Source organism: Vidua chalybeata, chromosome 5 (assembly GCF_026979565.1).
Source record: "Vidua chalybeata isolate OUT-0048 chromosome 5, bVidCha1 merged haplotype, whole genome shotgun sequence".
In the NCBI taxonomy this organism is placed as follows: Eukaryota; Metazoa; Chordata; class Aves; order Passeriformes; family Viduidae; genus Vidua; species Vidua chalybeata.
This window is the reverse complement of record NC_071534.1, coordinates 3,676,957-3,703,722: the sequence shown is the minus strand read 5'-3', so window position 1 is coordinate 3,703,722 and position 26,766 is coordinate 3,676,957. Positions and strand designations below refer to the sequence as shown.

At 40.6% G+C, this 26,766-nt stretch overlaps 1 protein-coding gene across 2 annotated transcripts in view; it reads left to right on the top strand.

Annotated features, from left to right (window-relative positions):
- Nucleotides 1-26,766, top strand: part of CACNA1C (calcium voltage-gated channel subunit alpha1 C) — a 457,698-nt gene that overhangs the window by 262,716 nt on the left and 168,216 nt on the right. For both annotated transcript variants that reach the window (XM_053943267.1, XM_053943268.1), the window contains exons 4-5: nucleotides 2,186-2,325; nucleotides 9,233-9,372. In XM_053943267.1, coding sequence (XP_053799242.1) covers nucleotides 2,186-2,325; nucleotides 9,233-9,372 — 280 coding nt within the window. The remainder of the gene's footprint in view (nucleotides 1-2,185; nucleotides 2,326-9,232; nucleotides 9,373-26,766) is intronic.

The window sequence follows — 26,766 nt, the reverse complement described above, 5'->3', positions numbered from 1 at the left end:
TTTGTGAGAGGGGAAAAAGAGCTTGCCCACAACTGTGCAAAGCCCCTGGTTGAAACAGGGAGTGAGAAAGGCTAATTGTTGGGTTGGGTTGCCATAAGAGAAATCTTTGTTTCCATTCTCAAAGGTATTCATTTGGCACTAGTGAGGCCATGTCCATCTCAGGCACAGCACTCCCTATTCCCATCCTCAGTTCAGGGCAGGTTCTTCCCACCCAAAGCCCATTTTAATCTTTCTTTAATCTCTACACAGGTTTTACCTTGTCCTTTCAGACCTGGGGCATTGCTCCATGAGGCAGAGCCCCCATGACCTGTCTGTGGGCTTGGGCCTTGGGCCATTTTGGTAGAGCCATGTGGCAGCACAAAGGTGCAGGGCAGTTGGGAAGACCACCTGGACTTCCCATCACGGGGTCATTTTGCATTTCTTTTCAGTTTTGTTCACGAGATTCCACAATAGCTGGTCCTACTTTACAAATGTGTGCGTGGAGATGGACCATTAGGGTCTGCTTGGCTGTGATTTGTGTATCAGTGCTCGTGCAGTTCTCAGCTGTAGTGGAAAGAGAAGGGCCACTGTGTCAGTCCCATCATGGAGCTCTTTCCTGTGCTCAAGCCCCTGGCTGGACTCCTGGTTGCAAGCAGTTACTATTTGTAGAGCTGGGAACACAGTATTGCATGCTGTTGTTTCCTTTTCTGAGTTCAAGGGAAGGGAAATCCTTGGTGTGCTGCTGTGTCTCCATCTGGGACAACGACAGACAAATCCTCTGCTGTGGGTGTGCTCAAAAGCTTTACTACTGGTTCAGATCACTGCAGAATGACACTTTTTCTTTTTTTAGGCATTCCTTGTACTAAGCACTGGGGGATACTGCAGGCATTGGGAAAGAATTGTCTGAGGCAAACCAGCAATATTTTAAAGCACAAACATGTGCCTGCTACTGACTGTCAGATGGAGTTTCTCAGTCTTTTAAAATATCACATTAATATAAACATGCAGATGAACAGGCAATTGGGTTTTTTGGTTTGGTTTTTTTTTTTTTTTTTTAATCTGCAGGCTTCTAGTGAGTTGTTAATTACCTGGAGCTGAGTGGAAGATATTCAAATGGACAGCTGCCAAATGATGGAACTAATTTTTTTGTAATCCTATTCATTCTATATTGCTGTATAATATGAAAATGTCATACATGCATTCAGCTGGACAGAGGAACAGGGCAGTTGCAATTTGGAGCAGAAAAGAAAAATAGTGACCTGTCTGTTGTGCTAGGTATCCTTTAAGATGTGTCACGAATGCCTAGGATGTTTTAATTTGTATTTCTCTCAGATTTTATTTCCCCAGTGTGAACTTCTAATGACTTCGTGATTTAACCTTGTAGGGACTTGGTCTCCTTTTGCTGTCATCTAGTTTTCATGTACTTATCTCCCACTCAGCTTGCCACGCAGCACTTGTGTAGTGATTACCTAATCCTGCAGTTTTCCTCCTACTTAGGTGGAGTTCCCCTACCATTTCTGCAATACTGCTATCCTTATTCCACACTGGGGCTAAAAGCCCTGAGGATGAGAGGTGGTGAGCCTGTGTACTGACTCCAAAAGCCTGCTTTCTCATCCTAAATCAGCCTCTACTGTAACTGGAAGTGCCTTTGTTTGGATAAGCTAAATTGCAGCCTGCATTTTGCAGGGATATGTACAATTCTGACAGAATGACTAAAAGCCTCTAGCGTTAGTCAGCCTGATCTGTGAATCACTTATCACCGATATTCAGCCTACTTATTCCCCAGCAGCAGAAAAGGGAATCCCAAAGAAGGCTCAGTTTGACATACACATCAGTTTCAGGTGGGCTCATCTGAATTTTCCCCATCTCTCTCCCCAGTATTGCAGGCAGCAACGTTTCCTCTCCGGAGGCAGAAGAGGGCAGGATGCAGTTCATTCCTGCCGACCCCTCTCCCTTCCAGCTTTGCACAGGGGTCAGTCCCTGCCAAGAAAAGGGCAGCAAATTTCAGAATGTAACTAAAACTTACTGTCAGAGTGACTGCAGGCCATGCAAGGCTGAGGAGCAAAGCCCTCTGGCCAGCAAGCTGAGAGTGGGAGGTGTACCCTGGAGGCTGCAGGGGTGGATTAGGACAAAAAAAAACCCATCCTGATCCGTGATTTGTCACTCTCACTAACCAGTGTCTCTCTTGTTCTCTTGTCTTCCCCAGGAACGAGTGGAATATCTCTTTCTCATAATTTTTACAGTGGAAGCATTTTTAAAAGTAATAGCATACGGACTTCTCTTTCACCCCAACGCTTACCTCCGCAATGGCTGGAATTTACTAGATTTTATAATTGTGGTAGTAGGGTGAGTACCAACAGTTTGTTTTTCAAGGCACTGTCCACATGGGGATAGTGAGAGTGGGTCAATGCTTTGTTACATACGGGTGATGTTAGACATTGCTGTCCATTCTGTTCCTCTGGCAAACACTATTTTAATGGTTTGCAAGACAGGGAAATTAAACTGCTCTTTGGGAGCCAGAGGTAAAAAGAGAAAGCAGTCCAAAGGTGTTAGATCAAGTCAATTGCCTGAATGTGCTTAATTGCAAGAAAATGCATTTGTTTTTAAATCTATATGAATTTTAAAAAATAATATCTAGGTAATCCCTTAAGTAAGATTAGGAGTTTGATGACAGATAAATTCTGCCATCTTGTGAACTTTTGCTGATGCTTCTCATCCTGGAAGATGGAAGAAAAATTTAAATCCCAGGTTTTCCTACTCACAAACAAAATTAAGTTCCTCAGTTCAACTGCACTGCTCAGCTGGTGATTTCAACACTTTTAATTCTGACCCTTTTAATCTTTTAACCTTCTTGAAGAGTAGTTTTACTACTGTAGATCAAATTGCCACTTTGAGCTGCAACCTTTCTAATTCTCTTATTCCTCTCCGTGTTTTTTAAGTTTGGCATTTAATTTATTTGAATAAAAACAAAATAATACATCATCTGCTTTTTCTGCCTAAGGGTCAGAGATAAGCAAGGGATTGGAATTGTGGTTGTTGAAGGGAAGAGGTGAAGGATAAACTACCTCTGAATACAAAGGGAGCAAGTATTTCTTTGCCTGAATAATTTGCCCCATCCTCCCACCACTCCATTGTTAGAGAGTTTCATCGCCCACAAAAACTTGTAATCTTTTCACCTCTTTACCAAGGAAACCCTGCATGAACTCCTAGGGAAGACATCAAAAGGGACACTCCTAGTCATCAAAACCCCCTCATAATTTCTGCCCCAAACCAATCTGCCTTCCTGACCATCTTTGTGCTCGCCCCAAAATATTTAATCAGCAAACTGCTGTGTGCTTCCCAATACCTCCCACTTCCTGTCACCATGGATAAGAGTGGGTGGAAGGAGAATTCCCAATGAGGGGGAAGGAGAACAGGCTGAAGCCTTTTCTTAGTCTCAAGACCTCTCTGCCTCCACGTGGGCATAAAACTTCTCCTTTTTTCCTACCCACAGGCAGAGGATCCCTTAGCATGCCAGTACCTGAAAACTGGAAAATCCCCACCCCTCCCCTGGTATTGATGTCCAATTCCATCATTGGTTCTGCCTTAAAATGCCCTCAGATATCTCACCTTTTTGGAAATTGCTACCTAAGTGGAAGAAAGATTGAAGAACAAAACTCCTGTGAATGTGATTATTCCCTTTTCATTTTTATGAGAAAGAGGCATTTTAAAGAGAGGACGCATTGCCTCCTCTTTTTCCATTGGATGTGAGAGAGCAGGACTCCAGAAATCACAGAGCAGCATTATATCTAGTTTAAGTACAGTCCTTTTCAATTTTCCTACGAGGGCAGTTAATCAGCAAGATGATATTCAGGCTGAAATTAATTCCCTTGCCAATGACACAAGCTGCAGCTCTCAGCTCCTCTATCTGCTTTTGCCTCCAGCAGCTCTTAGTCACTAGATGGGGAACAAAAAAATGTAACTGGGGAAGAATTACATGAGTATAATAAACATGGCCAAGACCCCAAGGTCTCTGCTAAATAGCAACAATCTCAAGTGACAGATTCCACTTCAAGGCCAGATGGGCTCCTTTGATGTTTGTCTGTTTAAACTCACTCGTGCAGTACCACAGCCTAGGCTGGTGTGCTGCTTTTTCTCTCCACAGCCCCTCTGCAGAATCTACTTGGTGATACCATCTGTTCCTCTCCTGCCCTGTCTTCTTTTCCTAGGGGCTGTCTGAAATCCCTCAGTGACATTATATTTAAACTTCAGTGTATTTGAATGTTTTGCCAGGAAGGAAGCCCCATGGAAAAGGTTTAAAATAAATTTGGAAGAGAGAGAGGAAGGAAGAAGAAAGCAAGTGCTGATAAGAACATTTCCTTGTGGTGCCTTTTTCTACCTATTGATGGAGCTATTGGGGAAAGCTGAGTAATTTGAACAGTGGGGCAGAGGGCAGAGAGATTTGGTGTGTGGGGCAAAGGATAATGTGACTGTGGTAATTGCTATTTGTGCTTGCTCTGCCTTACCAGTCATCTCTAATTTTGAAAGATTTTCAAAACATTGGCTAGGTGGGATGCACTTCAAGTACTGCTACAAGTTAAAGGAGAAAAAAAAAAAAACCAGACAGATTTTAGGTCTTTCAAATCCACCTGTACTCAGTTCACTACATATAACTTCAACAGATAATAGCACATCTGGCTTCCTTTACCTTAAAATGAGCTAGTCAGTAGAGTAAGAGGAAAATGGACATGTGTAGCAGCAGGTATAAATTTTAGAGGGGAGTCACAGTTCCTGTAAAAATGTTTATAACAATGTGCCTGTATACTTTCCCCTGCCTTCTGAAGATAGGTCCCCTGGTATCCAAAAGGATTTTAGAGTCAGTGATTCTAACAAGGCCATAGGAATGTGCAACAGCAGCAGAGGGAAGCACTGAACACAACTGCTCTGTTTTCTGGTGAAAGGATACATTTTAGACTGTGGGCTTGTAGCAACTTATCATTCTTGAAATGTGGGAGACCTGTTTATTCATCAGCTTTGTCCTTTAGAGTTTGAATCTGGCTTCTCTTTAAATAGCCTCTGACCTTGCTATAGCAGCACTTTAAATGCTGCTTTGAAGAATGTCTGTGTGAGGGTATCAATCAGAGGCTCTACCAACATTATTAATTAATAGTAGAAACCAGACCCCTAAGCCACTCAATGAGGCACAACCCACAAGCACTAATGGTTAGGCAAATTGTCTCCCACTTCCTTCATTTTTGCTATTCCTCTTTAGGAAAACACTAAAACTTTCAGATATCACAGTGATGTCCCTTAATATTATGAGATTTCTCTTGAGAGAAGACCAGCTTGACAATATTGTGATGGAAGAATATCTGTCTTTCCTGGCAGTGCTGTGGTTTGTCTGCCAAGCACAGTCATTCTCCAAGGACCTGTAACTACTGCCAGAGAAAAAGGTGTTGTAATTTGAAAGGCAGTATTATAGTCTAACTTGGGAAGGTGAGCAGTGAAGATATTTGGACAAGATCTGAAGTCAGAGCAGACTGGAAAATGTGGTTGCAGTTTCTGTCTTACTGAAGACCTGTGGGGAGTTTCTAGAGGGAAGATCCAAACATTTTCACACTCACAAATCACAGGTGATTTGTGACAGGTAAAACACTGTGAAAAAAAAACCTTTGTGTTTTACTTTTTTTTATACCTAAGAGGATTTTTTCAGCCATGTTTTTCTGATGATTTTTTGCCTTAGAAATATCAAGGCCTCTGTTTTCTTTCTATATTTTGGAGGCCCTTGACAAGTTTTTTTTTTTTATGCTATAAAAATCACAGTGTACTCCCCACAGAGGAAGAGATGAAGAGCAGGTTACAGCCTTATCATGCTGCTGTTAGGGTCATCCAGCAAAGTGAAAACCCTTTTGATATATCAAATGTCAAAAGGAAAATAGAAAACTACAAGAAAAACAACCCCAATGAAGCTAGCTTCTTACTTCACAGGTAAATGTAAATAATCCCAAACAAAGCATGGAGCATATCCACACATGCATGTGATAAAAATTTGGTTTTCTGCTCTTACAGTTCATGTCTGTCAGATGAATTTAGTTAAGGTGTAATCATGTCACAAATGAAATTCAGAAATAAGGGTGATGTTAATTGTGCTTCATCAGTGGAAAGTATGATATCCAAATGAAAATGGGGCATGAATTTATGCTGGCAGAAAGTAGTTAGGTGGAAGTAAATAAAGGTTGATGTCTGGTTTTTGGAGGAGGGGAAGTTTAATGGTGAGATTTCCAGTGGCCACAAGAGAGTAGCCCTCTTGCCTTTTTTGTACCACCCAAACTCTTCTTTCTCTGTCAGCACAGTGTTCTCTCACCCTGTGCTTGGAGCATGTTAACTCACCTACTGATAAAGGACTGCACCTCACTCCACCATACCTACTGCAAACTTTCTCAAAAGGCTTTAATCAAAGAGCAGGATTTCCTACATAAGATAGAAGTGCTCTGGCCTCATCTTTTTTATCAGTAGTTTAAAATCCAGCTGGCTGTTTTAGTCTCAGAAAACAATTACCTGCACAAACCAAGAGCATTAGGTAGCTGTACATCATGGGATGTCTGCCCATGCCCTGACTGAGGGAGCATAAGGACAAAGAAGAAAAATTGACAAAGTATACTATAAACTTGAAGAGTGGAGTAGAGATTCAGTAGACCACACTGGGCACAGTCTAGACCCCAATACAGAAGGCAAAGAGAGTGAAATAAATGAGAGAAATTAGAAGTTGTAATGCATTAGAAAAAAGCAGGATTAGTATAGGGGAAATATAAAGCATGGAGTAAATGCATTAAAACAGGATTAGCAGGAGTAATGCAATTCAAGTTTAAATGTAGGTTTTTAAATGAGGAGCAGCAGGAATTACTGCAAATTATTCCTGAAGTGCAAAAGCAGATGACTGTGGGTACCTCAAAAGAGCACATTTAGCATGCCAGTGCTGGAGCACAAAAATAAGGCCAGCTGGCCTGCAGTGGAGCTTCACTAGTCTAGGAATGCAGGCTCTATCTCCAGAGGAGCAAGCTGTCCTACTGGTTGTGTTTCTGCTCCTCCTGAACTAATTTAGGACATTGCTTGGGCAGCAGAATTCTAGAGCAGTCAGGTTTGCTCACTGTGCAAGTGGCAGCAGAAACAGCCTTGGTGCCCAGTGCCAGGAACTGCTCTTTGGGAAAACATGGGGCCAGTGAAAATGGGGATCAGGAAAATAGACTCCCAGTTTTGCACAATTGCTGACTCAGAGTTCCTTGAGATTCCTAGTCTTGGAGCTGAAAAACAGTATTAGAAGCCTTTTTGCAGTAGATTCTTTTTCCTTTAGAGGATCCCAGGAGACTGGGTCTGCTGTATAGGTATGTCACTCATCACCTATTATGGAATTCTGTGGACTAGAAAGATAGAAATGTTTGAATGTGAAACAGAGCATATTGCTAGAGCTTAATCAGTCACTTACTGAGAATATATTAGTACAAATTTGACCTACAGTGTTTCTATTATGAAGACCAGCAGATAATTGCCACTGTATAATTTGTGTACACAGCTCAAGAAATACATACGTTCCAATAATTCACATTCTTTGCATCAACCCTTGTTTGTCTCTCTCTGTGATATCTGTAGTCAATGCAGTATTTCTCATAGGCTCTGTTTTTTTCTTCTCTGTCTCCTGCTTCTGCAACACCTACAAACTCAGCATCCAACCTCCTCACACACAGTTTTTCCCATGCTCATTACCTAGCTGTTAAATCTTTCTGCAGTGCTTGAAGTTGACGCTTTGAATAGATCCAGTTAGGAGTTCCTCAGTCACAGCTGACAAGTTTTATAAGACTCTCAGTATGAATTAAAAAAAAAAAAAAAAAAAAAAACAAACCAAGAAAACCAGCAAAAACCTGCTTAAGAAAGGAATTTCACATTTGCGATCCCTTAATCCACGTTTTTGTGTGGATTTAGTGCTGGGGGAATCTGTTGATTTAGATATTTAGATGTTTCAGTAAATGAATCTTCATTTTAATATCCAGTCAGATTTATCTTCAGGCTGCAGGCATTGCAGTTGCTTGTTAAGCCATCAGCCAACTCAGTGTCTGCTTGACCCATGGTTTGGGGACTCTCTGTGGAATGTGTCAGTCGGGATATGGATGAGATCCTGGCAGGGGCACCACAGACTGCAAAGTCTGTGAGAGAAACCACTGCTGGATCCAGGCCTCTCCATCTGGACTGGTTCTGTCATCCCAGGGAGTTTCTTTCAAGTTGTCTGTGGCAGCTCCATGGCACCCGACAGACCAAGGGGTCTCTGCCACTCCCAGGCAAGCCTTATTTACAGAGCACCAAACATCCATTTAGGCTGGAACAGCTTTTAACCTTTGCTGAATTTGGCTGGGCTCAAGCTGAGGATTTCAAGGCTGAAAGCAATATCATTAGCAAATTCATGAGGAATCTGTTCTCCCCCAAATGTACTAATGCTTTACCAGAAAAATGGAAGCTGCTTCCTGAAAGCTAATTTATTAAATCATGTTCTTATTAACAGATAGGGTGAGCCTTCAGGTTTTTTACAGAAGAACATTGCCTTTTCTTTCTTGCTCTGCCTTTTTAAATGCATTCTAAGTGAGACAGCTTCTCCTTAAGCATCTACTCCTATTAGCCAAGATAAAACATTAAGGCTGGTATAATAAAACATTCTAATAATGAGACTCCTACAGTTTTGCACTCTCCTTAGCCAGAGCATCAGGGGATTTACAAATGGATCCACAAGCACACAGTGTGAGCATACACTCTATCTAAAAACTTGCCCCTTGAAGGGTCCTCGAGTTTATGCCAAGTTCTACCTGCAGTGCCATTGGTGAATCTTAATTCTTTGTAAAAGAAATGGCAGATAATTAATGATTGGCTTAATTAAGGGTGATGATTTTCTCCCCCAAGGTGGATTGTTGGTTAATAAAGATGACAAAGTGTTGGTAGCCCATAGCAGGCTGCAAGAAGCCATGGAGGAACATGAAGGAGGAGCTTTTTGTCATGTTTATGTCTGCTTCAGAAACAAGTGTTTTGCAAATGGTGTAGACATCACCAATAGGCTGTTGCATATGGGGAAGAGTCTGTGTCTCCTCCACCATATGGGAATGTCAAGAGAGAGGTGTGACACCCTTCACAGGTCTGTGAGATAGTTTGGGTGATATGATGGTGATGATCTCTGTTCCTGTTTAGCCCAAGCCTTGCTGTCTGCCTACAGATTGTTTCCTCTTTCTTTTTGCAGGCTTTTTAGTGCAATTTTAGAACAAGCAACCAAAGCAGATGGAGGGAATTCAATAGGAGGAAAAGGTGCCGGATTCGATGTTAAAGCACTGCGGGCTTTCCGAGTATTACGTCCACTACGGCTGGTGTCTGGAGTTCCTAGTAAGTCATGCCATTGTTTTCCTTTCAGCTATGTCTGTGATGTGGGTTTTTTTTGTAAGGGTTTTTTTTTGTAACAATTTTGAAGATGGAGCACGATACAGGTTATTTTTGGTGTGTGGGGGAAGACTTTTTTTCAAATGTATGTATTTGTGAAAAGCGTGCTATTAATCAAAGGATGGCCAAAGCACAGCTGAAAAGGAATGGAAGTCTCATGGTATGTCAGTCTGATTGTGCAACCTTTTTAAATAATGAAAGAGGAAGAAGATCCAGGAGATTTGTGATTTCAAGCATAAAATCCTTTAAATGGTGAGGTTTTGTATTATAAATTCTTGACTTTGATGGAAATTCTGTATGGTCATGTGTGTTGATTTTGGAGGGAGAGGAACTTTTTCATTAAAATTGTATTTTCTTCTTTGCATGTGATGTTCAGATCAAGAGAACTGGGAACAGTTTAGAAGCAGCAGAATACAGAACAATGACATACTCAGCTTCTCAGTTAGTCTGATTTGCTTAAATTATTTGTAATGCCTCTGAGAAAGTCCTCAAGCAGCCTTTGATAGACTTTCATCCCTTTTCTTGTTTACAATGAAGCTATGAGTAACTAAGTCTGGTAGTTCCATTGTGGAGGTGGAATATGGACATGACAATGTGGGAAAATTATATCATTTTGCTTGAGAGTTTGTTATGGATGGGACCTGTTTACCTTATGGAGAGAGAAGTGGTTGAAAACTGTCATTGGTTTCCATGATTATAGCAAAGAGAGATGTTGGGAGCAGAAAAGGAGTTAATCTTCTCCAGAATAGCTGTAGGGAGCACTTTGTTTTCATTTGAGGATCTTGCTAGACTGGTATCTTAAAGTACTTCCAACCTTAGTCATGTGAAAACCTTGAGTTGAGTTGTCATAAACTCTGTGATATCAGTTGTTCTGATACAGACTGAGCTTGGCTGTGTGCTTGGTGCTCTTGGAGAACTTGAGGAAGCTGAGGGAACCAAGCCTGAAGCAGTTCATATCCAATCTCAATCCCAGCATAGACTATCTAACAGTCCATTTGTGAGTTTTCTCATCAAGGAGTATTTAATTTGTACCAGAACAGAGCCAGGCAGCCTGGTGCAGACTAACAACCACTTGGTCTAGACAGCAAAATGCTAGTGCAGTGTGAAGCAAGCAAACCATCAACTTCATCTGACAAGATAGCCTTTCTGGTTCTGACTAGGAACATATTTGTTAAACCAGACTTCTTGGGGGCCAGTGTGGCTTTAAAGAGCTGAAATCTGCAGCTAATGCAGCCTCAATCTTGACTGGGCATTTTTTAGTTGTACAAATGCCTGTTGATTAGCCTAGAATAGATGTTATCGCATCCATATGTATTAGAGCATAACTTTTCTCATGAGGCCTTTTAGATAAGATTGCCTAAGTGAACCATAAATAGCACGTTACAGAATTACATTCTTACATAAGTTTAGTGCAGAGGTTCAGAAGCCAAGTCTCAGGTCCCATTCAAGTTCTGTCCCTGAGGCATCGTGAACACCAGTGGGTGAATTACCAACATTGCGGTGTTTTGCCATTTATAAAGAAATGCTTTTTTGCTTCCTTGCCCTTCCAAAATGCAGAAGGCTTTCCCCCTGTAAGGAAAAAAATCTGCACAGATTTGTCCTAAAATTACATGAATGTAACATACACTGCAATTCCTTCTCACTTAACAGTCTCTGTATGGAAGCAGCAGCTCTTTAGTAAGAGGGGATCCTCTGGGTCACTGGCAGCCACCTTCTGCATGGAAATTCCAACATCTGCTGCTTGGCTTGAGGTCCAGATCTAACTTACCACTATTTGGAAAAAAGCGTGTAAAGTACAATGATTCCTATAAAACAAATTTTTGAAACACATGCTGAATTTTTTTGCATGCAAATCTTAAAATTATTAGAATTGGTCTTGGGAAATAGTTTGTCTGAGGTGGAGAGATTGGCTTGCAGCATGGAATCATTTTTTCTGAGTCACAGGGAGTTTACATGGATATTTTTTTTGTCTCTGGCTCGATCCATAGGAAAGAATCCAATTTAAGAGGGACATGTTTTGTATTCAGGTCCATGCATTTAAAGACCCATCTCAGCATATAGAGAGTTTCCACATAAGTTTGATTTGAGGTAGGGGAAAAACATATTAATTGCCCTCTGAAGTAAATCACCGGTGTCTGCATTTTGCAGATTGAGAGCTGGAAACAAAAGTTCAAGATTTAACACTTCCAGAAGTGGCTTCTAATTATTTATGTCTCCTATTGGCTACCAGTGCTAGACATTTCGGTCAACACAACAATCCAACAGCCTCAGATAGAAGGATAGAGGATATTAAGAGCTCACAGTCCCTTTTTTCCAAGTTCCATGCATGCTTAATTTCTAGGACTTGGCTGTCTCTTGCCAGTAAATATCTCAACCAAGAAATGGGGGACTGTCCGTGCAGTAAGTGGCTCATGTGCAAGCAAAGTTGGCTCACCCATGGGCAGACAAGCAAAAAGGTACCTTTGACAATCTTTGTTAGGATCAAACTGTCCAAGGCCCCAGATTACGTTAGTGCCTCCTAAAATCAAAAGGGTTTGAGATCATGAATTCAACAAAGCCTGAACACTACATCTGGATGATGGTTGTGGGCACATCAATGTTTCATAATCTTTAAGAGAACAGATGACACTTTTATGCTTTGTGGTTATGTGGACATTCACAAGACCACTTGTCATAAGGAAGAAAACAGACATTTTGTTCAAAAGATAAGACAGACATTTTTAATCCATGTTACAAAAACCAACTGTACCATCACGGGAGAAGCCTTCAAAGGCACTGAATTCAAAGTCTTTGGGTCCCCAATATAACTTAAAAAAATAGTGCTAAGTATTTACACATTTCCAAGAGACTCCATAGGGATCAGCTGGGTTTGGTGTGAGGGGTTTTTGTGTGTTAGATTCTTTTTTAAAATAGTTTGAGTTCTTTTCCAGGAAACCTTTTTTGGAGTGAGAGGTACAGTTCTTATGTTTGAGGTGTATGGCAGAGCAGTAGATTAGATACTTCCCACAGCTGTCACCCCAGTGCTGGCCATTGCTTTGTGTACAAAATAGAGTTTGAGCTAATTAAGCAAACTTTTTTTTCCTCACAACTTTTTTTTAAGTCCTACTGCTTCTGGAAAAATGGTCCACACTCAGTCCTTCTAGCCTGGCATTAATGTGTAGATGAATGGTGATTATTTTGCAGAGCACATGGATTATTTAGGTTTCATTGTAGTAAAGTCTTATTGAAAATGAGATCTAAGAACTTGATATCGTGGATACACAGGCCAGATTTCACTGTTCAACTATTCTGTTACTGTCAAATTAACACAGTTCTTGCAGTGCACACTTTATTTTGGTTGCTGAAAGAACTTTACTGCTGGAGTACCAAAGCAGTCTCCTTGTAAGGAAAACTTCACGCGTCTTTTAGAGCACCTGTCTTGATGTGTGGCATTAAGATTAATATAGTAGTTTGAGAAAGGAGAGAGAAGGAAAACAATTCCCTTGATGGACATTAGTAGACAAGTGCAAAATCAGCATGTCTACTGAAACTTAATCACTTCAGTGTCTTGGAAACTTACCCAGTATCTCCTTTGGCAGGATTGTAAAGAGTATGGTAAAGCTTTCTAGGGACAGAATCAAGTTAGCCCTTTTGTGCTATGAGTTTTCTGTTGATTACTCTTCCCTCTCCGTTTTATGTTATTACATATTTTAAAACTTGTTTTAAACATTTTGTGCTCCAGGAGGGCAAAAAGAAACATCCAATTGGGCAATGAAGAAACATGATCCACTTAGAAAAGAAAATCACTCCTGACTATTGGAAAGGGCAATGAGTTACTCCTACGCATGCTAGCTCACGCTCTTTTAACTTATTAAATTCCATTTCTATCACCTTTATTCACGCTGCTCAATTATACCACCTCATACATTCTGTTAATTCTCTTTTATGTTGTACTTCATCTTAATGTAACTGCATTTTTGCCACAGATTATTGTCTATCTGATATTTGCCAGACTTAATTGATAAGCTCTCCTAGACAATTTGGAAGTCACGTCATTTGAGTAGCTGCCATGCTGCATATTTGTGTGCAAGGTCCTCTGCTGACAGCAAGATTTATGTGGGCAGAAGACCCTGCTACTCTTAATGAAGCTAGAGAGAAAACTTAACTGTTCCACTGGAACAAAAACTTGCCATAATGTATTTTTTTTTCTTTTAATTTTATTTTAAAACCACAGAAAGCTAAGCCTGTGATGTGTTCAAGCTTCGCTGGAGTCTTGTAGCAGGAGAGTTACTCAAAGGCACTGTAGGTACCTCTCTAGCACCAATACTTACGTGGAGATGCAGCAATTGTGTAACAGGGAAAGAGAAGGCATGAGCAAAAGGACCTAAACCAAACCCTCCCCATGACAATGCAATGTCCTTCTGCTAGTGACACAGCAGCATGCAACTGGCAGAGTACATTTTTGAGTTGAAATCAAATAAGACCAGAATTTTCATGTGTAAATGCCTAGAGATGACTCTTTTATGTGCATTTAAATAATTAACTGGAACACATACTTTTTCAAAATTATGCTTATGTTTAAGTCCATGATTACTCTTGAGTTTATGAGAAAATTGGGCACCTTCAGACAAGGTGGATGAAAAATTTAGACATTTTTAGATTTTGGTCTTTCTCATTGCAATTAGTAATCTGCCCTGAAATGTTCTCTTAAAATGTATAATGCTCTCTGAGTCTCAGCAGTGTTCTCTACCCCATATTTATTGCAGTGTTTTCTCATTGCCACAGTCATCTTCTATCCTTATCCCAAACCCTCTGGAATTAAAATATTTCTTTGGACTTTGTAACAGGTAGGAAAATACTCTGCCTTTCCTTGCAGTGTTCCTGATCCAGCTGAGCCATCCAGGTCTATATATTTGGTGCCACATTCACCACATACAGCAATGAAGATGAGAAGTAAAATTCACCCTGAGGGCTCTATGGGGAGAATAAATGCATGAGGACAGGTTTTGCACATTTGAGAGATGCTGGATTGGCAAAGTTGCCCAGTTGTCTTTATTGTTAATTTGCCATATTATTGCATGTAGATGAAGCAAGGAAATCACAGGTGTGATAGGACTGGATGTTTTCCTCTCTAGGTGTGTGGGACTGCTTAAATATATTGCATGTGCTAAATTACAATCAGGTTTTTGTGGAGAAGTAAGAGCAAAAGCTTTCAAATGCTTACAAGATATTGAGGTTATACTCTGTATTTTCCAATAATGACTGTTCTTAACACCAAGGCTGGCAATATTTTTTCTCCCCCTTTTCAAAGGATATGTTCTAGTCTAATAATTTGAAATCACCGGGGAATTCTGTCTGTATGGGCTCATAATTCAGTGATTCCTCCTCCTGAAAATAAATATGGGCGTACATTTGCAGCAAAATACAGAGTAACTTTTAAGTTTAAGACAGCAGAGACATGTCAGAACCACCATGGTCATCTTTCTAATGTAAGACTATCTCATCTTTGATTCCAGGACTTGTAATTTGCTATTGAATGATTTTTAGTAAAATGGGTGTTTGATGCTTGTTGCCCATAAGAAGAGCTCTCAATGCTGTGAGCTAGAAACTGATACTATAGCACAGGCTTTGTCTTCCACTACACTGGATTTAGAGGTAGTGCACTTAACTGGGGGGAACAGGTTCAACATTTTCTATCTTGCATAATCCTTGTACACCTGAATTATCCTAGGAGCCAAATTGAACTTGTTTGTAGTTGAAACGTCCTCGGAGCCCCTCTGCTTGGTGTGTGTAGAAGGCTGGGCCAAGCTAGGAAGGATCAAGCACCATGTAGAGAGCCCAGCTGCTGCTGCAAGCACTCTGCCTCTGGAACCTGCCATTCTGCCTGGGCTGTGTAAAGCCCAGGTGATGCTTAACCACCCTCAAATGTTCTTTCCCAGGGAAAACACACTATTCTTATTTGTAGCATGATTCCAAGTGGGGCTTGCCAAACCATTTTGCTGGAGGGTGACAACAGGACCTGGAGCAGCTCTCTCTCTGTATCTCAGTGTGCAGTGGTGACATTCACCCTAGTCCATCCCAGGCTGTGTGGCCTGGGATTGCCCTCCCCCTTCCCAGCCACTGAGACAGCACAGCTCAACCCATTGCAATGATTCCAATTTGCAGCAGTTGAAACAAAGCACGTTCCATGCAGTTATCTGGTTTGCATTCGGGATTTTTTTTTTTTCAGTGTCCAGTGAAACTTTTCAACTGTAATGTCTCATTATTTTCCCTTCTGTGAAAGAAAATTAACACTACAACGTAGAGTTGAGGAAATAATGTCATTGAGGTAATAAACACAGGGAATTAAAGGAATCCAAAATGGCATCTCTTTCGATAACCATGTGGTTTTGGAATAAGACAAAGAAATGTTGAGCCATTGGCTGTTTCCATATGTTGAATAGCAGGTATTAAGTCTTAAGGAAATGCTAACTGGCAGTAAGGAAGCCCACTTTCTTTTAAAATGTGTATGCTTCTAGCAATGTACAGTTGACAGGGGTGTCTTGCACGTGATTTGCTTTTATTCACTGTCACTGGTGGAGCAAGGGACTGAAATCTGCCCTCCTGAGGTTGTGCTATGACCTGAACACCAGTGCAGGACTGTGGCTTGCCTTCAGTGGGAGGAGATAGGAGAAGTGGCTGGATCAGAGCTCTCCAAGTGTGAAAGGTAGGAACTAAAGAATACAGTAAGCTTATAAGGAGGAAACAATGTACTTAGCAGTTTACTGCCACCAAACCTACAAGATAAAGGTCCTTGACAGCACAGGGAATTACTTCATAGACATTTAGGCAAAATTTGGCTTCCAAATATTAGTTCTGCCTTAAAATTTGCTGCTGTTACATTAAATAATGTCAGATTTTGCAAAAAAAAAACCCCTTCCTTTTCTCTTGAGGTCCAGAAGCTGTAGCAAACGTGCTCTCAGGCAGATCCCTGAAGTTCTCCTTCATTCTTGAACAAGACTTCTTAACCCTCTGTGCCATCTCTCCAGCACATACAGCACCATGAGAGGGGAAGTTGCACCACCTTTCCCATGTCCTTGCCTCGCTGTTTTTAATCTCAAGTGGCCAATTTGTTTTGCTTTCATTACAAATGGGGAGGGAGTGGATTAGGAAGGATAGAACAGTCTGAACTAAATGTCCTCATTAGGCTTGTTTCTTCATAGTTAACTGCAAGCTCTACACATGCTTGCAAGTCCTTTATTTACTTAGGTCACCGTTACTCAAGGGAGTAATTTGATTCCAGCATAGCATCTCCCTTAGGTAAGGATCATCCCTGTGAGTAGGGATTACACAATCAGGAACCAAAGCCTGCTTCCCTGAGAGGTACAGCCTGCAGAATGATGTCATTTATGGCAGAAGAAGTTAAGTCTGTGTAGCAGTAGCAAAGAGGGGTTCATCTTGTTAAGGGTGATTACTCACGGAGGCATGTTGTTGCTCTCAACAATATGAGAGAAAAATAGAGAGAAAATATTTCTCTCATAAATATGATAAATAAAGATTTCTCTCATGTTTCATGAACACCAGTGAAAGCAGGGAAATATTTATTTGATCTTGTCTATGTAGCTCTTATAAAAATAACACTGACTACAAATCTACCCAATAACTGCCTCAGCCTTTATCCCACGAGTTACAGTGCATGCTGGCATGGTTATTCAGCATGTCTTCACAACAGAAGAAATCCCAGTATCATAATATGGGACCACATCAGGGTGTAGGCAGTCCCTTCCAAATGAAGAAAACAAACCCCATGCTGACATCAAAGAGCAGACAGGGAGATAGTAAAAATATCTCTCTTGGCTTAGTAAGGGAATTTCCAGAAGGGTGCTGCATGGATCAGACATTTCTAGTACCATTTTTCATTCTTCAAGCAATGCCCTAAGTTATTCAGATTGGGTGTAGGGCACAGGTCTGAAAGGGAGCCCACGCCACCAAGATGCTTGTCCTGAAGCAACTAAAAATCTAAGAATGCCATCTGCTGTCTCCTCAGAAGAGTTTGCATTGTATCTGTACAGGTTGCAGCTAACTGGTACAAACAGGAACACATTGGGTTCCCAGTTGCTCACTTGTAATTGCTGGCTGCTGCTGTCACCACGCTGGGGAGGGAAGATCTGGCTGTTCCACATCAAAGTAGTAAGGGCACGAACTGCTTTGGGTTTTTCTTATGTTCTCTCCCAGATGACACCTCTGCTGCGCCTGGTGTCATCCCAAGCTTACAACAAATGCCATTGCAGACTTTGATTTCAGTTGGCTGAATTTTGCATTGCTTATTAATTTAAGATCTTGTAAGTAATGATTTGAAGTCCTTTGTTGATTTTCTCTAGTTACTGTGTGTCTATTAATGTGTTGCTGCCCTGATGAGACTTTCTAACTTTCTCTTTCTCATCATGTCCCAAGGATGTGACTGGCACACACACTGGGTAGCTGTCAACTCAAAAGTGGGACACAGGAGAATTCATAGGTTTTGCTCAGGACACAGGATGGTATATGGATGTTCCACCACTCTGGCATCATTTGAATTACTTCTGTCTGTCCAAGCCTTCCAAAAGCCTTGGTGGATGCCTGTGGTCCTTGTTGTGATTTTCACAAAGCATTATCAAAATATGAGCAAAGCACAGAGCAGCAGATCAGTCAGACAGTGCTCTCAACCAGTGAATGCATTTTAAGCCTTCCAATATTTTTTTTTTTAGTGATAGTCTGAATTGATAATAATAATGCATCCTTGTTCAAGTGCTATAGTAGGGGGGAAAAAACCAAAGCATGAATTAAATACAGGCAAAAATGAGGAAATAATATCTTTAAGTTTCAATGTCAGCATAAATCCATGGGAGAACCTTCCTTTTTAATGTAGATTTCTCTGAAATTAGGTACTGCCTTCTTAGTTATGTCTGCTTGCTGTTACTGTGCTAGATGAGAGCACAGGCATGTTGGCTGGTATGAACAACTAATAAACTTTTCAATGCTTAAGATGTTCACTGATGGAACAAATTTGCTGTTCTGATCATGGGGAAGTATGGAAATGACAGCCCACCTAACCTGCCCAGTCTCTTAATGTTTTATCTAAGTTTTCCTTGTGCCAAGGAAAAGGGAAGGAGATCAGATATCTTTCTTAATCTCTCTTTTTTTCCAGAAGCAAATCCAATTCCTGTTTAACACATGTAACAATAACTTATCCCATATGTGTTTTGCCCTTTGTTGCAACTATTTTTTATGAGTAGAGTAGCTATGCCTCTTATTTTTTCAGTTTTAGATTATCTTCTGGTTTGCCCTGCCACATCAATCACAATTCAGAAAACATCTGCTAACCCTCTGCAAAGAATCTTTTTTTTTTTCAATTTCTGTACTGCTAAAGCTGCTCAACAGTTTTACATCAGAAGCATTTTTGACAGAATGTAGCTCACGGGATAAAAGAAATAGAAGAAATTATAAAAATTCTATTTTTGTCACTTCTTTCCATAGGCCGTACTAAATGTTGTTTTCTTTAGCAGTGGAAATGGCTATAGAAATTCAATTTCTTTACAGGATTACAAAAAATCCTCTCTAAACTTTCTTCAAGCATGTCATCTTTCAACCACACAGCCTCCTTGCAGAGGGCTAAGGCAGTGGTGTGAGAACTGGGGCATATCAAATGCTACACATCTTACAAGTACAATCTGATGGGGGTGGTTATTTTCTATTATTATATTATTTTCTATTATTATTAAATAATATTATTTTCTATTATTTTCTATTATCACATATTAAGCTAGCAGCCTGTCTGACATTTCTCTCTTTTATTTTTTTGCATTGGTTGTTGTGTTTGGTGATTGGTCCTGTTTGTTTTTTTTTTTTTTCCCTGAAATAAGTTGTTCAGGACTTTTCTACAGTTGGCATTTTCTTGAAGGTTGTTGCTGTACATTGGCTTTTATTTGTACTGAAAATTACCAAAGGGTAAAGTTCCTTTTAGTCAGGTTTGATGTCTTGGTCACCAAAAGTCAAACCAATAGATCCAGGTATGAATACACATGGGTTTTGCAAAGGTCTGTTCTAAATCTAACAGTTTTGGGTTTTAATATGAACAGCAGCCAGTGAAAGAATTTAGGATTGAGTCTCACCCTTCCCCTCACAATATAGGGGAAAATTTAAACTCAAGCCTTTAGCCCACATTTGCTTTTCATATTCCAGTGCTGAGATTATTTCACTTTAAAACTTTACTTTGGAGGAAGTCAGATTGCTCTCAGATTTATATTTTTAGATTTCTGTATCTGTTAAGAACTTTATTTAGCTGATCAGATTGCAGCAGTAGAGCCTTATGATTCCCCCTTGACAGCTTATTATATTTAAAAGGAAAATTTAAAAAAATTAAATGTTTAATTCCAGTGCATTCTAGCAACATATACACAATCTGTACCAAAAGCCTTTGAACTGTGCAAGTTGTAAAGAGTGTTGCAAAGAAAGCAAATACCAATAAAGAACCATTCTTTCTTCTGAAAAGTACAACTTTGTGAAAATGGCAACCATTAATTTTTCTGTCCAAACATACTGGAGCTGCCTAGTGAGCTAAAGGATGTTTTGCTTATTATGTCAGAAAGCATTTTTCCCCCAAAGCATTTTATTATCTGATGTGTGCAAGAGAGTTTTAATCTAATCAGGTTTATAAAAATCAAAAGCAACAGTCTTACTAGTGTGGAAAAAGAAAGAAGGCTGGAGTTTTAGGTATTCTGAGATGGGACTGATTAACCACTGAGTTCTAAGTCCCTAAATCCACCCTTTGTTCTTAAAACAAAGAGTCAGAGTTGCTCAGATTTGTCTGGCTGTGTCTTTTTTTTTTTTTTTTTCCCAGTTGTTTAGGAAGAGAAAACAAATCCCACATGTGCATCAAGACAGTAACACAGCAATGATCACACATTGTGGGGTTTGGAGCATCTCTTTAATTACCTGATCAGGTAGTTTCTATTGCTACATTCTCAAAATTCTCTTAAAAACCCTCCATGACAGTGATTTGAAAATGCCACACTGTGTCTCTCCAGAGCTCAGTCCCATCTATGCTCATTAAGCACTATCCCAAGTTGAGAGGTTGGGTCAATTTTCCTCTCCAGGGCTATACAACCTTTTATTTGTCACATACAGTGCTGTACTTCTACACAGTCATCTAGACAAAGTTTTAGATTTTATCCAATATTTTGTTGTAATCCTTCTATCATGAGAAGTTCAAAGTTCGTGTAGCTCATAGTAAGCCACTTGTTGTTTGCTGGAGTATTTAACCTGCAAGAAGATCAATTTCTTTCATTAATATATTTTTCTCCACGTAGTAAAAAACTGTAATCTTATCATCCCTGGCTAGACTTCTACATTTACAGAATCCCTGTTAACATTTGTTAACTTTTAAGCTTTTGCCTTTTCTGAACCTGTTCACAAGTGATGAGTTAGAACATCTGGAGAAGGACATCAAACAGATAAAATACTCTTTATTGTTTATAATAGAGAAAGGAGACTAATATCCACTTACCTGAGGAATTCTGTCAATAAACTGTAAAAATGTTAACAATTTTATAAAGGTCTTTGTAACCCAAAAGTCATTCTACTCAAATGATTGAGACCCAATTGCTTTGAGCCCATTTCTGCTACCATGAGGCTTTAGCACTTCCAGGTCTTCAAAGTTCCTTGTTTGCAAAACTATTTCCTTAGGACATGTCTTAGGACATTTTTCAGAGCTGCACACAACAGCATTTGACATCCTGAGACAAGGCTTTCCTATCATTATCTCAGTTCAGAGGTTGTTTAACGCTTGGCTTGGGTTTTGTTTTCTTACATTCACCTGTCCAGACTGAAGACAGTACATCACGTTGACATATTCCTACCCAAGTTTTCTGATTGAATCCAGTCCTGGCATGGGACTAGACCAAAATTTCCCCCTGTAAATATTTTTTCCCTGTCACAGGTGTGCTTGCATATGAAGAAATTTAAAAAATTGAAATGAGATGGATCATTTCACTGAGAACTGGGGCAGTCTTTGGGCCAGATCGTCTTTGGGTTTGGATAGCTCTGTAGGAAGAGGAGCCAAGAAAACTTCTTCCTTTCTGTGGTCCTTCACAGTGGTTAAGAACAGATAAAACCTTTGCAGTGACCCCATGAATGGTTTTCTCTGTCCATGATCATCCTGTCAGCAGAAAATCCAAGCTATTTCCTGGGAAAAAGTGACAGCTGATCCTTGCTGGCCTAGGAACTGCCAGGGCTCCTGAAGGCCCTTTACCTGCCTTAAATTTAATCCATCTTTAGAAGTCTCTGTCTAGCAGAGAGTATTTGACCTCAACCTCCCCACTCTGTGTAAGACTACTTGGCAGCACTCTGTGGTCTTTGTTCAAAATAGCTTTGGAGTTTGCACACTGAACTTCATTTTGGTTTTGTTCAAGACAGCCTTTTTTTTCTGTAATGTGGAATTGTCTGCAGGCACTTAGTTGCTGCTTTTCTCTCCATGCTCTTCCTCTGTATTCAGGTAGCTGCATGGGAGGGACACCACACCATTTTTGGGTTTGATTTTTTTACATTTAAAGTCTGAAGATCTTGCCTGGATCTCATCCTCAGCTGAACTGAGCTAGAATGGAATGGTTAGAGAGCAAGGCTGAACTTGCAGGAGCTACCTCTTATGTTGGAATTGGAAAGATGAAGAAAGTCTTTCTAGTCACCAAGCAACTTTATAAGAAAGTGGACACTTACATATTTTGAACAAAAGGCTACTAAAAAAAAAAAAAAAAAAGCCCCCCAGGAGGAGAGAGGGATACTTCTGTGAGTGGAACTAGAGGTCTCTTCTAGCAGAGAGTTGAGGAGCCCAAGCCATGTGTGCATTTATCCAAGCATCCTCCTCAAGCTGGGGCTGTGTGGCCACCAGGACAAGCTGCATTTTCTGCCTAAGTCAGGTCACTCTGGCAGGCAGACAATGCTCAAGTTGAGCTGCTTCCCAAGAGAAAAAGATCCAAAAAGAAGAGCTGGGTTTTGTTGCGGCTTTTGGTTTTGTTCTGTTGATCCTTTCTCGCCTCAAAGGATGAGGCAAGGGTGGTATTGCAAGACCTGGCAAACATAAAACAATTGTGTTCACATCCACATGCCCATTTGCATGAATCCCCTTGTGTGTGACTATTTCAGTTTGAGAAGTCAATGAAGGCATGGTTTGAAAAGGCAGGAATGAGAACAACATAAGCAGATGCCAAAACTTTCTTTATTTCTATTTTTTTCAGCACGTGGTTTTGAATTGAGTGCTTGTATATGTTTAAAAGGCATTGCCTAGTCCAAAGTAGTCACCCTGCAGCTTGAAAATTTTCCTTCCTATTTCTTTTCACATCAACGAGTTTTCTGTCCTGTGCTGTGTCTTTCCTTACTATTCCAAGACTTTCCCTCTTATTCTTGAAATATAAATGACATCTGCAGCCCCAAGAATGCTGCACTACACCCACTGAATTTACTTTATCTACCAATCTGCCACTAAGATTTTGAGAATCCAGCAAGACAGAAAAAGACTACCTCCCTAAATTGCTATTGTACAGCTGTCCTTAAATGAACTGTGTGATATGATTTCCCTTTGCAACACTGGTGAAGAAGTGTTTTTTCTCACAAATCATTGTAGATGTACTTATCTAAGATATCTTGCCATGACTGTGGACCTTTTTGTGCTAAAACTGTCTGTTGTTTTCCAGGCTTCCTTTGAAATTGCTATAAAACCTTTCATATTTATGAATATTTAATATTTTTCAATTTTCTTAGCCAATGTCTACATTTATTAAGTGATAAACATCCACTTTGGGGAAAATTACTGGTTATATTGCTTGTGCTTTGGAAATAGAACTGTAGTGGCAGTCTCTCAGTGCATCGTCAGAAATAAATCTGATTTGTGGGTAGACCTTGCTTGTGGCTGGGGATGGTGCATCAGCTCTACCACTGGTTCCCAGAAGTGATCTGACTCAGGCCCTGTGCTGAGTCACAAATCCTCCCCTGCTTCCTCCTTGCTTGCATAAAGTAGTAGTTTTCTTCTGAACTGTATTAGCAGGAAAAGAATTGCTTCCCACACCCCTGGCACTGCCTTAAATATGAAGAAGTGTATATATATATATATATATATATATTTTTTTTTTTTTTTGTGTGTATAGGAAGGCAGAGGATGGATGGTCCTCTCCTTTCCCTTTTATTCCTGCTCACTTCTAGGAGGTCATTTATATGAGACTGTGCCTGCTCACTCCCCTGGTTCAGGCAACCCTGTGGTGCAGGCAAAATACAGCCCTGAAAAACCAATGGAAGAGCAGACTCAGGATGTGCTTTCTCTGAAGACCTGAACTACAAATATGATGGGAACAGGAAACTGCCCTGTCCAGCAAAGTTTGATCCAAAACTTGAAGGCACGTGAAAATTGTGAGAGAGAACTCTGCTTAGCAAGGCCTGAGTGTTAGTTCTGAGATCAATGTCTTAAGAATGTTTTAAGCTTTGCCTGCGGAACTCAGTCATGACAAACCACTTCCAAAGCAGGTAGCAGGCAGAAGCCTGAGCCCAGAAAATGGGCTCAGATGAAGGGATGGCTCAGACTGAAAGGTGCAGTGTTTGAGTGTCCAAACACACTGCCCCTTGGACAAAAGCTGCTAGCTCCTGATCATTGCCATGGCACTGCTAATGCCCAAGCAGCTCCAAAAGTGCATTGACTGCTTCAAGAGCAGGGCTCCTGGTCACTGAGTGTCCTTGCAAGTAAAATAAATTGTAATGCTGGGGGTCAGGATGAGATCTAAAAAGCCTTTGGGAAGTTGAGAAATCACAGCTCCAGGTGTGGTCAGTGAGGATGAGGAGGGGCAGGGCAGTCCCAGGTGTGGTCAGTGAGGATGAGGAGGATTGGAGCAGTCCCAGGTGTGGTCAGTGAGGATGAGGAGGGTCAGGGCAGCCCCAGGTGTGGTCAGTGAGGATGAGGAGGGTCAGGACAGCCCTTTTCATAATCCTAATGTGAGGGAATCCCTGTTTCCCCAGGTTTTAAGGGTTTAAATTCAGAGGAAATCCTCCTTTTCCAATATTTGAATTATTTAAATAGAGGGGAAAAGGGAAGAAAAAGAGAGAGAAAAAATGGCAGGAAACGTGAAGTGAAAAATGGCAGGAAAGGTGAGGTGCAAAAGGAGAGAAAAAAGGGTGGGAAATATGAAGGGTACAAAAGGACAGGAAACCTAAGGGAAAACGGGCAGGAAATGTGAGATTATTAACACTCATGCACTAATTAATTGGGAATTTATGAACACCACTGTGCAACAAAGAAGAGATATTATCTTTTTAAGAAAAAAACTTGGCAGAATCAGTCTCAGAAAGATTTTTCAGGTCTGAAAGTTAACAGTCTTGACAAAAAAGGCAAGTTAGGTGTTTCTAAGAATTGTCTTATTTTTTTATAGGCATGTCTTTCTTGAGAGGAATTCTGTATTAGCAAACCTACCATTAATTTCCTTGGATGTGTTTCACAATGCAACAATGCCAGGTGCATTTTAGCAGCCGAGTCTTTTTCTTGTGCCATCTTGCTAAACACTGGTTGAAATCCAAAAAAGCTTGTAAGTACACAAGGGGATATGTAGGTAATCCCATTGCTTTAGGTGCAAACACTCACATGCTCAAAGATAAAGTGCATTCTTCAATAACTGCCTGAATCGATGAGACAGCAGCCAGCCCCTCTCATCATCTTCCTGAGAGAAAAGCACAGCATCATATAATAGCTCTAAAACACCTGCAGCAGCCCTAAAAGTGCATTTCCCATAGCTTTGAGAAAGATCAATGTTACTTGGTATGAGTTTTTTTCTTCTGTTCTCTCATAGTCCCTCTTCTTCCCAGTTGTATTCTAAACTTTTGGGTTAATGCAGAGGTTGAAAAGGGCTTGACCTGGTATAAAAAGCAATGTTTTTCCCATGTAATAAATATTTTAAATGTTTTATCAGTGTAAATAAATGCTAAATTCTGTGAACCCAGGGAACAGCATTAGCATGTTTTGCTTGCTAAAACATTTATGGAATCAGTGTCAGCCAACAGAACAGAGCCAAGAGGACTTTTTTTTAAAGGTAAACTGAAGTGCTTTTAAAATAAATACTAAGAATTGTTTAAGATCTTCAATTATTAACAGATGAAAAGTGTGGGCTGAAAAAGTGCAAACAATCCCTTTTGTTGCACTTTCCCTAATCCCTGTGCAGCTCTCTGTGTCCAGCCTGGAGTGAGCTCCTCAAGGCAGATGTTTCACCTTAACAGATGTCTGGAGAGAGTCTAGCACACAAATAAGTAGATTTAGATTGCCAAATATTTGAAAATCCTTTGTTTTTATATTTACTTCTCAGGACTTAAGTTCAAGACCCTGTGTTTATGGTTGGCCAGTGCTGACATTGCCAGCCTCTGCAAGCAGCGCTGTAAAAACTTGGCTCTGCTGTAGAAAGCAGTTATTGGCATCACCTCCTTTAAATCCAGAGGCCAGCTCTGCAGTCTGATCAGGTCACCAAGCACTCTGATTTAATTATGATTATCAGCTGCACAGCTCACTGCTAGGAGTGCAAGCCTTACCTCCACAAGGGAGAAAAAAATGCCAAAGATGTGCAATGGTGTGAACACCCATGTGGGGTGATGCCTATGTATTGCACCATGCACAGATTAAGAGCATACATGAGTTGGGACAGAAAAATCATTCTTTTATAGGCTGAACTCTCTTTTCTTCCTCTGCACAGAGAAAGAGCCCATAAAAGTGTGTAGAATTCTCACCATGGGTTAGAAAATTCTTTGTGACTGCTTATAAGGGGGTGGTTCGCCTTGGTTTAGTCTGATCGGGAACATGTCTGCACCTCTGGGGTTTCAGAACACAGATTTGATGTGTTTTGAAGCATGTGAGGCTTTTATTAAAAGAGTGGCTCTGTTCCACATACCCATGGCTCCTCTCCCGTCCTTTAATCCCTCCTCATCTGCTCTCCCTGTTCTCCCCTTTGCCAGTACAAGGAGTTTGCTGAGTCTCCGTGCGTGGTTCCTCGTGCCATTCCTTGCAGCAGCTCTCTCTTTGTGCTGCAAGCAGCTGCCTGACAGAATGAAGCAATTTGCAGGCAGCAGCTGTGCTGCAGCAATGAGCTCAGCAGCAGTGTGGGGAGCCTGGTGATGTGCATGGATCTCTTGCCCCTCTGCAGATAGCAACCATTACATCTCCTGAGGGCGTTTGTAAAGTTGCCACATAGTGTTTTTTTAGCTTTTAGGAACTCTCTGAATACTTTGATGGTAATGTATTTAAGTTTGCCTATTACTGGAATCATCTGGATTTAAAAACAGGCTGCCCTAAAGGGATACTGCACAGCACACACATCAATTCATGCT